Source organism: Bufo gargarizans, chromosome 3, assembly GCF_014858855.1.
Source record: "Bufo gargarizans isolate SCDJY-AF-19 chromosome 3, ASM1485885v1, whole genome shotgun sequence".
NCBI lineage: Eukaryota > Metazoa > Chordata > Amphibia > Anura > Bufonidae > Bufo > Bufo gargarizans.
In genome coordinates, this window is record NC_058082.1 from 84,028,274 (window position 1) to 84,040,823 (window position 12,550).

The window sequence follows — 12,550 nt, forward strand, 5'->3', positions numbered from 1 at the left end:
AGGGAATATGCAATGTTATGATCACATACTACAGTGGCATGCAAAAGTTTGGGCAACCCTGGTTAAAATTACTGTTACTGTGAACAGCAAGTTAAAGATGAAATGATCTCCAAAAGGCATAAAGTTAAAAATGACACATTCCCTTTGTATTTTCTGCTCTTTGGAGGTTTATCCACAGATTCTCAATGATGTTCAGATCAGGGGACTGTGAGGGCCATGGTAAAACCTTCAGCTTGTGCCTTTTAAGGTAGTTTCAGGTTATCATTTCCTCAGTTTGAAATGTAATTAAGAAATGGCAGTTAACATGAACAGTGGAGATCAGAAGAAGGTCTGGAAGACTAAGGCCCCTTTCACACAGGCGAGTATTCCGCGCGGATGCACCCGCACTGAATCCCGACCCATTCATTTCTATGGGGCTGTTCACATGAGCTGTGATTTTCACCAATCACTTGTGCGTTGCGTGAAAATCGCAGCATGCTCCTCTTTGTGCGTTTTTCACGTAACGCAGGCCCCATAGAAATGAATGGGGTTTGCGTGAAAATCGCAAGCATCCGCAAGCAAGTGCAGATGCGGTGCGATTTTCACGCACGGTTGCTAGGAGACGATCGGGATGGAGACCCGATCATTATTATTTTCCCTTATAACATGGTTATAAGGGAAAATAATAGCATTCTGAATACAGAATGCATAGTAAAACAGCGCTAGAGGGGTTAAAAAAGAAATAATTTTATTTATTTTTTTAACCCCTCCAGCGCTATTTTACTATGCATTCTGTATTCAGAATGCTATTATTTTCCCTTATAACCATGTTATAAGGGAAAATAATACAATCTACAGAACACCGATCCCAAGCCCGAACTTCTGTGAAGAAGTTCAGGTTTGGGTACCAAACATACGCGATTTTTCTTACGCGAGTGCAAAACGCATTACAATGTTTTGCACTCGCGCTGAAAAATCGAGCGTGTTCCCGCAACACACCTGCACATTTTCCCGCAACGCCCGTGTGAAAGGGGCCTAAGGCTACTTTCACACTCGCGTTTGGTGCGGATCCGTCATGGATCTGCACAAAACCATCCGTTCAGATAATACAACCGCATGCATCCGTTCAGAATGGATCAGTTTGTATTATCTTTAACATAGCCAAGACGGATCCGTCTTGAATACCATTGAAAGTCAATCGGGATGGATCAGTTTTCTCTTGTGTCAGTGAAAACGGATCCGTCCCCATTGACTTATATTGTGTGTCAGGATGGATCCGTTTGGCTCAGTTTTGTCAGACGGACACCAAAACGCTAAAAGCAGCTTTTTGGTGTCCGCCTCGAAAGTGGAATGGAGCCAAACTGATGCATTGTGAGCGGATCCTTATCCATTCAGAATGCATGAAGGGCAAAACTGATCTGTTTTGAACCGCTTGTGAGATTCCTGAACGGATCTCACAAACGGAAACTAAAACGCCAGTGTGAAAGTAGCCTAAGAAAAAGACAGCTGCTTGTAGGATTTTTAGAAAGGCAAATAAGAACCTTGCTTGACTGAAAAAGACCCTCAGGAAGATTTAACAGACTCTAGAGTTGTGGTACATTGTTCTACTGTTCAGCAACACCTGCACAAATATGGCCTTCATGGAAGAGTCATCAGAAGAAAACCTTTCCTGTGTCCTCACCACAAAATTCAGTGTTAAAAATAGAAAAAAGGGCACATAATTTCATGAGAAGAATACCTCTCCAACTATTAAGCATGCGGATGGATCAACCCAGCTTTGGGCTTGTCCACAGCCAATGACACGGGGGACAATACATGGGTAGAGGGAAGAATGGAATGGATTCAATGAAATTACAGCAAATTTTGGAAGCAAACATAACACGAACTGTAAAAAAGCTGAAGTTGAAAATAGGATGGCGTCTACAAATGGATAATGATGATCCTAAAAACACCTCAAAATCTACAATAGACTACCTCAAAAGGCGCAAGCTGAAGGTTTTACTATGGCCCTCACAGACTCCTGATGTGAACATCATTGAAAATCTGTGGATAAACCTCAAAAGAGCAGTGCATAGAAGCCGGCCCAGGAATCTCACAGAACTGGAAAACTTTTGGAAGGAAGAATGGATGAAAATCCCTCAAACAAGAATTGAAAGATTCTTGGTTGGCTACAAAAAGCATTCACAAGCTGTGATACTTGGCAAAGAGGCTGCTACTAGGTACTAGCCATGCAGGGTTCCCAAACTTTTGCTTTGGGCCCTTTTCGTTTTTTTAATGTAAAAGATAAAAATAAAAATGTTTTTGCTTAAAATACAAAGGGAATGTGTCACCTTTAACTTTATGCCTTTTCAAGATCGTTTCATCTTCAATTTGCTTAACTGTTCACAGTAACAGTAATTTTGACCAGGGGTGCCCAAACTTTTGTATGCCACTGTACATTGTACATTTTCTGTATAGCAGTCAACAAAAGTGTATTTAAATCCCATGGTCCTACTCAATTCTAACATTTCTAATCTCTTTTTTCAGATGAGACAGGTTACTTTCCTGGTTGCCATTCTTCTGGTCATACACAGTTTTTTAGGGAATTGTGAAGTGGCCACCAGACATAATGAATGTAATACAGGAGTCCCAGGTATCCCAGGAACACCAGGCCTGAATGGTCAGCATGGACCTCCTGGAAGAGATGGTAAAAATGGGGAACCAGGAACAAAAGGTGACCCAGGTATGTTTCTCTGAGAAGCCACAAAAGATTTGAATAGTAGCTTCTAATAAAGCTATTGAAATCTGAGAAACAGAATTTATGGCAATATCTATCAAAACGAAACAACTTGAAATTCCTTGAAATTTCAAAATACTTACTACTTTTTCCACTGAATCTGCCGCTGCTTTTTTTCTAGGTACACCTGGTGAAAAAGGTCCACAAGGTCCTCCTGGTAAACTAGGTCCTCCAGGATCTCCTGGGCCTAGTGGAATTTCTGGTATTCCAGGTCAACCAGGCTTCCCAGGACCACCAGGGACAAGGAAACCCTATGCTTTTCACGTTGGACTGACATCTTCTTATCCGTCTACCGATGGCCCAATTAAATTTGGAAAAGTGTTTTACAATGAACATAGTATTTATAACACAGAAAGTGGAAAGTTCATCGCTCCAGTAGACGGTCTTTATTTTCTCACATACCAAATTACTGTCCATAGTAAAAATGTACATATTACCCTACAACATAATGGTAAGATTGTGCAGTACATGTATCATGTGTATGGGTCCCAAACTAATCAAGCCTCTGGAGCCTCAATTCTAGCGCTGAAACAGAATGAGGAGGCTTGGCTGCAGGTTGTAGGAACAAACAATGGTCTTTATGCTGATAGCGATGATGACACTACATTCTCAGGTTTTCTGATTTCATGAATCTGGCAGCCATGAAATTATATACAGCCCTAATTTGTAAGGGCTGATTCACATCTGCGTCTAACTGATCTGGCAGGCTGTCTTGGCATAAGTACTGGCTTCGACCGGACAAAAAGTTGTGCATGCATTTACGAGACCAACCACCATTGGATGCCATTATAGTCAATAGGGTCCGCAGTGCACGGCTGTGTCTGGCTATACTGGATCTAATGAACTCCGGCAGGCTGTTCTTCTACTGGATCAGTTAAACACAGATGGGAATCAACAGTAAAACAAAACATATATCAATGCTATAAAACATTGCCTGCGCTGTATACGATAACTTGACAATAAAACAGCATTTCTGGCACAGAACTGTAGTAGTTTCATCAATGTAATCCTTTTTAGCCCATTTTAAGTATTTTACAGGTATAATGCAATAGTTATTAGTTTGAAGAGGAAACCTGACTGAATTTAGAGATCCAAGGCTTCCCCAGTGGGACATGGAGGACAGGTGCTGTAGGCTTCCATGTAGAAGATTACCTGTAAGGCTGCGTTCACACCTGAGCATACGGGATGGAGCGCTCTGTATGCGCGATTGTATGCACGTTTACAATCGCGGCTCCGGAACAAGCAAACGCCCATTGTCGCGAGTTCCCGGAAGTCTATGTACGGGAACGCACGACAAGACGCCCCAAAGAAGCTCCTGTACTTCTTGGGGCGTCGGGCGTTTTACAGCGTGATCGTACGCGCTGTAAAACGCTCAGGTGAGAACCATTCCCATAGGGAATCATTGGTTCTTGCCTGCTGAGCGTTTTACAGCTCAGGTGTGAACCCAGCCTAAGATAGCAGTAGACAGATAGTAGTAAAACACAATAATCATTTAATAGGGGGTCCCATGAACACATCTCAGTCGCAAGTCTGACTCCTGGAACCCCTGATAATTTCTGGGGGAAACTTAAAGTAATCATACATGATACACTGCCTGTCCAAAAAAAAAGTTGCCACCTGGATTTAAGTAAGCGAATAGTTATGAGCCTCCTATTGGATAATTACTGCATGGGCGATTATCTTTCAGCTGGCAATAAGTTATTTAACCCCAACTGGTGCAATGAGTTCCTTCTCATTTCTTAAACAACCATGTCAAAAGACACATCTTGTGGTTGTAGAAAAGATGTTAGTCTGTTTGAGAAGGGTCAAATCATTGGCATGCATCAAGCAGAGAAAACATCTAAGGAGATTGCAGAAACTACTAAAATTGGGTTAAGAACTGTCCAATGCATTATTAAAAACTGGAAGGATAGTGGGGCCCCATCGTATTCGAGGAAGAAATGTGACGGGAAAAAAATGCTGAATGATCATGATCAGCGATCACTTAAACGTTTGGTGAAATCGAAGAAAAACAACAGTAGAACTCAGGGCTATGTTTAATAGTGAAAGTAAGACCATTTCCACACGCACAATGCAAAGGGAACTCAAGGGATTGGGACTGAACAGCTGTGTAGCCGTAAGAAAACCACTAATCAGTGAGGCAGAAAAAAGGCTTCAATTTGCTAGGGAGCATAAAGATTGGACTCTGGAGCAATGGAAGAAGGTGATGTGGTCTGATGAGTCCAGATTTATCCTGTTCCAGAGTGATGGGCGCATCAGGGTAAGAAGAGAGGCAGATGAAGTGATGCACCCATCATGCCTAGTGCCTACTGTACAAGCCTGTGGGGGCAGTGCTATGATCTGGGGTTGCTGCAGGTGGTCAGGTCCAGGTTCAGCAACAGTATGTGCTCCAAGAATGAGGTCAGCTGTCTACCTGAACATACTGAATGACCAGGCTATTCCATCAATGGATTTGTTCTTCCCTGATGGCACGGGCATATTTGATGGCACGGGCATATTCCAAGATGAAAATGCCAGGATTCATCGGGCTCAAATAGTAAATGAGTGGTTCGGGGAGCATGAGACATCATTTTCACACATGGATTGGCCACCACAGAGTCCAGACCTTAATCCCATTGAGAATCTTTGGGATGTGCTGGAGAAGGCTTTGCGCAGCAGTCAGACTCTCCCATCATCAATGCAAGATCTTGGTGAAAAAATGAATGCAACACTGGATGGAAATAAATCTTGTGACATTGCAGAAGCTTATCGAAACAATGCCACAGCGAACGCGTGCCGTAATCAAAGCTAAAGGCAGTCTAACAAAATATTTTTGGTGGCAACCTTTTTTTTGGACGGGCAGTGTATATAAAAGGCCAACCATGTAACCCCTTCCCCCCCTTGATATAGTGTCCATTTGCCCTAATAGGCTTAATGGACAAAGATTATCTTTGAGACAAACCACATAAAGGTGTTGTTCGGGTTCTAGTTAAAATGGAGTAATAGCAGTTAAAGCAATAAGATATTAAAAGAAACATAACTTACTGAATAGATCCAGTGGCACTGCTCTGGTTCTCCCTGCCAGGCTTTGTTTACCTGGCTGCATAACTACTGTGTGGGGGCACTAAAAGGGCATGACTACTGTGTGTGTACACTAAGGGGGTATCACTACTGTGTAGGGGAGCTAAGGGGATGTAACTACTGTGTGGGGCACTAAAAGGGCAGGACTACTGTGTGGGGACACCAAGGGGGCATAACTACTGTGTGGGGACACTAAGGGCCATAACAACTGAGTGTGGGCACCAAGGGGGCATAACTACTGTGTGGGGGCACAAAGGGGGCATTCTATTGTGAGGGGAGCACTAAAGGAGCATTCTACTGTGTGGGAGCACTAAAGAGATATGAGTACTGTGTGAAGACACCAATGAGGCATAACTACTGTATTGGGGCACTAAGGGGACATAACTACTGTGAGGAGCCACCAAAAGGGCATAACTATTGGGTAGGGACATCAAGGGGGCATAACTACTGTGTGGGGGCACTAAAGTGGCATAACTACTGTGTAGGGGCACCAAGGGGGCATAACTACTGTGTAAGGGCACTAAAGGATCATTCTACTGTGTGGCAGCACTAAAGGAGCATGACTACTGTGAAGGGAACACTAAGGGGGTATAACTTCTGTGAAGGGAGCATTCTATTGTGAAGGAGGCACTTAGGGGAGAATAACTACTGTGTGGGGGCACAAAGGGGACTTGAGGGATTGGGCATACAGACGTGGACAAAATTGTTGGTACCCTTTGGTCAATGAAAGAAAAAGTCACAATGGTCACAGAAATAACTTTAATCTGACAAAAGTAATAATAAATTAAAATTCTATAAATGTTAACCAATGAAAGTCAGACATTGTTTTTCAACCATGCTTCAACAGAATTATGTAAAAAAATAAACTCATGAAACAGGCATGGACAAAAATGATGGTACCCCTAACTTAATATTTTGTTGCGCAACCTTTTGAGGCAATCACTGCAATCAAACGCTTCCTGTAACTGTCAATGAGACATCTGCACCTCTCAGCAGGTATTTTGGCCCACTCCTCATGAGCAAACTGCTCCAGTTGTGTCCGGTTTGAAGGGTGCCTTTTCCAGACTGCATGTTTCAGCTCCTTCCAAAGATGCTCAATAGGATTGAGGTCAGGGCTCATAGAAGGCCACTTTAGAATAGTCCAATTTTTTCCTCTTAGCCATTCTTGGGTGTTTTTAGCGGTGTGTTTTGGGTCATTGTCCTGTTGCAAGACCCATGACCTGCGACTGAGACCAAGCTTTCTGACACTGGCTAGTACATTTCTCTCTAGAATTCCTTGATAGTCTTGAGATTTCATTGTACCCTGCACAGATTCAAGACACCCTGTGCCAGACGCAGCAAAGCAGCCCCAGAACATAACAGAGCCTCCTCCATGTTTCACAGTAGGGACAGTGTTCTTTTCTTGATATGCTTCATTTTTTCGTCTGTGAACATACAGCTGATGTGCCTTGGCAAAAACTTCGATTTTTGTCTCATCTGTCCACAGGACATTCTCCCAGAAGCTTTGTGGCTTGTCAACATGTAGTTTGGCATATTCCAGTCTTGCTTTTTTATGATTCGTTTTCAACAATGGTGTCCTCCTTGGTCGTCTCCCATGTAGTCCACTTTGGCTCAAACAACGACGGATGGTGCGATCTGACACTGATGTTCCTTGAGCATGAAGTTCACCTTGAATCTCTTTAGAAGTCTTTCTAGGCTCTTTTGTTACCATTCGGATTATCCGTCTCTTAGATTTGTCATCAATTTTCCTCCTGCGGCCACGTCCAGGGAGGTTGGCTACAGTCCCATGGATCTTAAACTTATGAATAATATGTGCAACTGTACTCACAGGAACATCTAGTTGCTTGGAGATGGTCTTATAGCCTTTACCTTTAACATGCTTGTCTATAATTTTCTTTCTGATCTCTTGAGACAGCTCTTTCCTTTGCTTCCTCTGGTCCATGTCGAGTGTGGTACACACCATATCACCAAACAACACAGTGATTACCTGGAGCCATATATATAGGCCCAATGGCTGATTACAAGGTTGTAGACACCTGTGATGCTAATTAGTGGACACACCTTGAATTAACATGTCCCTTTGGTCACATTATGTTCTGTGTTTTCTAGGGGTACCATCATTTTTGTCCATGCCTGTTTCATGAGTTTATTTTTTTACATAATTCTGTTGAAGCATGGTTGAAAAACAATGTCTGACTTTCATTGGTTAACATTTATAGAATTTTAATTTATTATTACTTTTGTCAGATTAAAGTTATTTCTGTGACCATTGTGACTTTTTCTTTCATTGACCAAAGGGTACCAACAATTTTGTCCACGTCTGTATATAGGCATTGTGGTGTTAGAGTCAGAGCTTAGTGTAAAATTAATTTGCTGTGGCTGCCAATATTGTCCCTCCTTGGGCTTTTTTTTAAATATTTGGAGGTATGTAAAAGTAGTAAAACTTCGAAAAAAAAAACATACATATTTGATATTGCCATATATTGACACACAGAATAAAGAATAAAGGTAACAAATTTATAAAAATTTATAGCCCAAAAAAAACTATGGCAAAATTGCAGATTTTTGCTTTTCTTTCTACGAAACAATTTAGAAAAGTTAATCAATAACTTATTTGTAACCCAAAATCCTGCCAAAACCAAGCCCTCGTTTATCTAGGTCGATGGAAAAACATGGCTCTCATAAAGTGGGGATGAAAAAAGAAAAAAAAATGAAAATTGCCATAGCATAATGGCCAAAACTGGCTGTGGCTCAAAGGGGTTAAAAAAAGTTATTTCTTTTTTTTACAAAAAACGATATAAATTTGGTATTACTGCAGTGACCCGGAGGCCACTGCTAAAGAAGAGTTATCCTACGGACCCCCATAACTGTCTGATATTTGTAATGTACTTTAGAGTGTGAACTAAGTTCACTATTGAATTTTTGCAATGTTATGCTAATTTTTGGCTAGCACATTGAGGGTTAACTCCTGCTGCTTTGTGGTGGTTCAGCCCTCTGGGATTAGCCTCCTCCCTTAATTAGTGGGTTGTTGTAAATTGAGTTTTATCACTGAGCAACTTTGACTTCTGAGTGGAGACATAGCCAAGCAATTGTGCAGCAACCCACCAAGGAGTTTGTGGAGGATGGGTATGGTAGTTGCTAAGAAGGTGGTAGTGGTACTCACGGATCACGGTACAAATCTCCATGCTGGTGCTGTCTAAGACCCTGCAGTGACTGGAGGATGCACCCGTTATTTCCTCTGGGCACTCCGTGGAGTAGTGGCTCTTGACAGGTTATTGTTAGGGTGCCCTTGCTGTTGAGTGCTTGCCTGGGTGCAAGGCAGGAGAGTGGGAGAGGTGGTCAGCAGATGGTGGAGTTAGGAACCAGGCCAATTGATTGCAATAAATAAAGTCTCTGTCACGAACCAGCGGGTGTGAACCCACTGTGCCACGTGTCCTACCTCCTGTAAGGTGTTGTCTAAGTGAACCCCTCGATCTTCACAGTACCCCTGATAGTGGGGATAGACTTTCCTGAGGGAAACACCAGGTCGCTAACTCTTGAGGAGGATAGGCACACAAGGCAGCTGGTCCAGGCGGATCAGGAGGTACCTAAGAAACATACCAAAGGTACAGGTGTTGATAGCAGGCCGAGTTGTAACCAGGAGCAACAGTGCAGGACCGAAGGATGAGGCAGAGGCAAAGTCAGACAGGCAATAGGTCAGGGCAGGCAGCACAGGTACAGGTCAGGCAATCCGAGTCGGCATTAGGAGAGTCAAGGCAAGCAGGCAGGGATCAAACAGGTAGCAGAGTCCAGGAACACAAGCACAAGTCAGGAACACAAGCGGAAATCAGGAACCTGGGCAGGACACAAGGATCTTGACACTGAGGCATCTGGGAAGGGGGCTGAGCCACTTATATATGTGCAGGAGAGCTAGGATTGGTTGGCGAGGTCACATAATCCAACCCATAAAACACAGAAAGTGACTCTCGCGGGCACTTAAAATGCTGCAAGAAACAAGCAGCAAGCTGCATGCTATGGCCAGGAATGAAAGGAAACACTGGCAGCAGATAACCACTGAACACGGCGCCCGGGACCGGGGCGGTAAGCAGGGGAACGGCGGCGCACAGCAGCCGCTGTTACAGTCTCTTTGTACTAAAGTGCAAAATAGGAGTAGTAGTTCATCTAGTAATAACAAGGCACAATCCCAAAGCATATAACAGTGCAAATCTTCCCCAATGGTAGCGTTTGGATAGCAGCAATAATGAAGGTTGTAGTACTCCTTTTCCCTGTCTTCCTCTAAAGTCTTGTTGCAGAACCTTGGGCAGGCAATGAGTTTCTTGGTAAGCTTTTCCAGTTCCTGGGCTGAGAGGGGCAGATTAGGATATGGCTAGCCTAACCATCTCAAAGTGTGGAAAGGTGTGTTAGCAATATTCCCTCTCACAGCAGCAAAGTCTTTTTGCCATAATTTGCCATAAACGTGCACAATACTGTCTAACTGACTCGAATGCCATGCCTTGTCATTCTCAACCTTTTACAAAAGACAGTTAGAGCAGCTCCAAACTATGTATAAGGGGAGTTTAGGTGCACGCTACCATGGCTGCAATACAAAAGCAAACAAGCACACTGCTTTATACACTAAGACACATGCAAATTTCAAAAACATGAATAAATGTAAACATCATAACTGATCTATGTACTATATGAAAAGTAGAATCACTTTGTGCCTATTTTTGATTATGAATATGTCAGGCCCATCTACCAGCGACAAGGTGGCATCTATCAGATAGGACCTACACTAACAGCTTTGCCCGTCCTGGGCTTTTGGCCTACAACATTCAGGGCAATGTAGAATCCAGTTATGTCTCAACCTTTTAACTTCCTTCTCTCAGGAGTACTATCGTTGTAAAGGTGCTTCCTTGGCTCTAAAAGTCTCAGAGATGAGGGTTCTCTGAGGACTTTGCAGATGTAGGTCTTCACTGTTCCTCAGGCAGAACTAGACTCTCTACTGACTAACTAATCAGGGGGTGGACCCAAGTCCATTTCCTGGCTACCTAACATAGTCAGCCAAGAAGTTTACCATTAACTGTTCATACAGTGGCGTGCCATTAGGTATACAAACATAGGAAATTACAACATTAAATTTAGCAATCTAACATAGCTAGGCATAGGCGAAGCGAGCTTCGGATCCAAGATCTGAAGTCGCTTCGCTCCCAACTTCGTTTTAATGCTGTACGGAGATCCGTCTCCATACAGCATTAAAATGTATGCGCTCTAGCGAGGCAAAGTAAGTTATCACTGAAGTCTTGTGGAACTTCTGTGAATAACTTCGGTATTTGATCATTAAACTTGAAAACCATTTTAAAACAGGTATCCGAAGTCGGCTTTGGTACAGATTGGTACTTCGTTACCGAAGCCGACTTCGGAACCAAGTGTTAAAATAGTTTTCAAGTGTAAAAATCAAATCCTGAAGTTATTCACTGAAATCCCGCAGGAGTTCTGTGATAACTCACTTTGCCTCACTGGAGTGCATACATTTTAATGCTGTACGGAGACGGATCTCTGTACAGTAATAAAATGAAGTTTGGAGCGAAGCAAGTTCGGATCTTGGATCCAAAGCTCGCTTCGCTCATCCCTAATTATAAAAACTCTTTGCAGTAACCCTCATTAGGGTACTGCAATTGGGGCTTAGGAGGAACTTCACTTCAGCCATCCATCCACTCTGAGAATGCTGAAAATAACTTTATCGAAGGTTTAGCAGCCATATTGGTTGGCAGGGATGGATTGGCCATAGACCTTACAGGGAAATTTCCCGGGTGGGCCGATGCCCAGGGTGCAGCCTGAGCTCTCCTGACAGCTGTCCAGTGGATGTATTTTGTGTTGCTGACGGCAGTATTTTGTGATGGACTGTGGTATTGGCTCTTTTGGGATGGTATAATGTGCCACAATATGGTATTGCTAGCCTTGCCTACTTGTGTTGGCCCTGCCTTCCATCAATTTGGTCCCGACTACAAAAATGGGGCACTTTTAGTATTTTTTCCAGGGCCATTTTAAGTTTCCAGGCCGTCCCTGTTGGTCGGTGAAGGACAACTGGTCGTGAAGGTAATGCACACATATTGGGTTATGGACTTCACTGCATTTTGACTAAGGCCTCATGTCCCTAGTCATATTGGACTAAGACAGATACAAGTCTGTTAAAGGGAACCTGTCACCGGGATTTTGTGTATAGAACTGAGGACATGGGTTGCTAGATCGCCACTAGCACATCCGCAATGCCCAGTCCCCATAGCTCTGTGTGCTTTTATTGTGTAAAAAAAACTATTTGATACATATGCAAATTAACCTGAGATGAGTCCTGTCCCTGACTCATCTTACATACAGGACTCATCTCAGGTTAATTTGCATATGTATCAAATCGGTTTTTTTACACAATAAAAGCACACAGAGCTATGGGGACTGGGTATTGCGGATGTGCTAGCGGCCATATAGCAACCCATGTCCTCAGCTCTATACACAAAATCCCGGTGACAGGTTCCCTTTAAATGATTAACCCTGCAGTGGGCATTGTAGAACCACATTTTGGAAAGATTTTGCCTTTGAGGATATAGGGCATCAACAGGCTGGATTAGATTGAAGCAGAGCTATACTTAGTGTGTCTGGATGTGGAAAGCGGAGTTTATCTTCTTTCTTCTGCCAGGGAAACTATTAATAAGAACGTTACCTACTACTGCCTCTTCATTATGAAGCGCTGTGTGCCCG

At 43.1% G+C, this 12,550-nt stretch overlaps 1 protein-coding gene across 2 annotated transcripts in view; it reads left to right on the top strand.

The window, feature by feature from the left end:
• LOC122932974 (complement C1q and tumor necrosis factor-related protein 9A-like) overlaps window positions 1-3,717 on the top strand; it is a 56,304-nt gene extending 52,587 nt beyond the window's left edge. For both annotated transcript variants that reach the window (XM_044287675.1, XM_044287674.1), the window contains exons 2-3: window positions 2,506-2,701; window positions 2,877-3,717. In XM_044287675.1, the coding sequence (XP_044143610.1) occupies window positions 2,506-2,701; window positions 2,877-3,385 (705 nt within the window). In that variant the 3' untranslated portion in view covers window positions 3,386-3,717. The remainder of the gene's footprint in view (window positions 1-2,505; window positions 2,702-2,876) is intronic.
• Window positions 3,718-12,550: the final 8,833 nt, after the last annotated feature.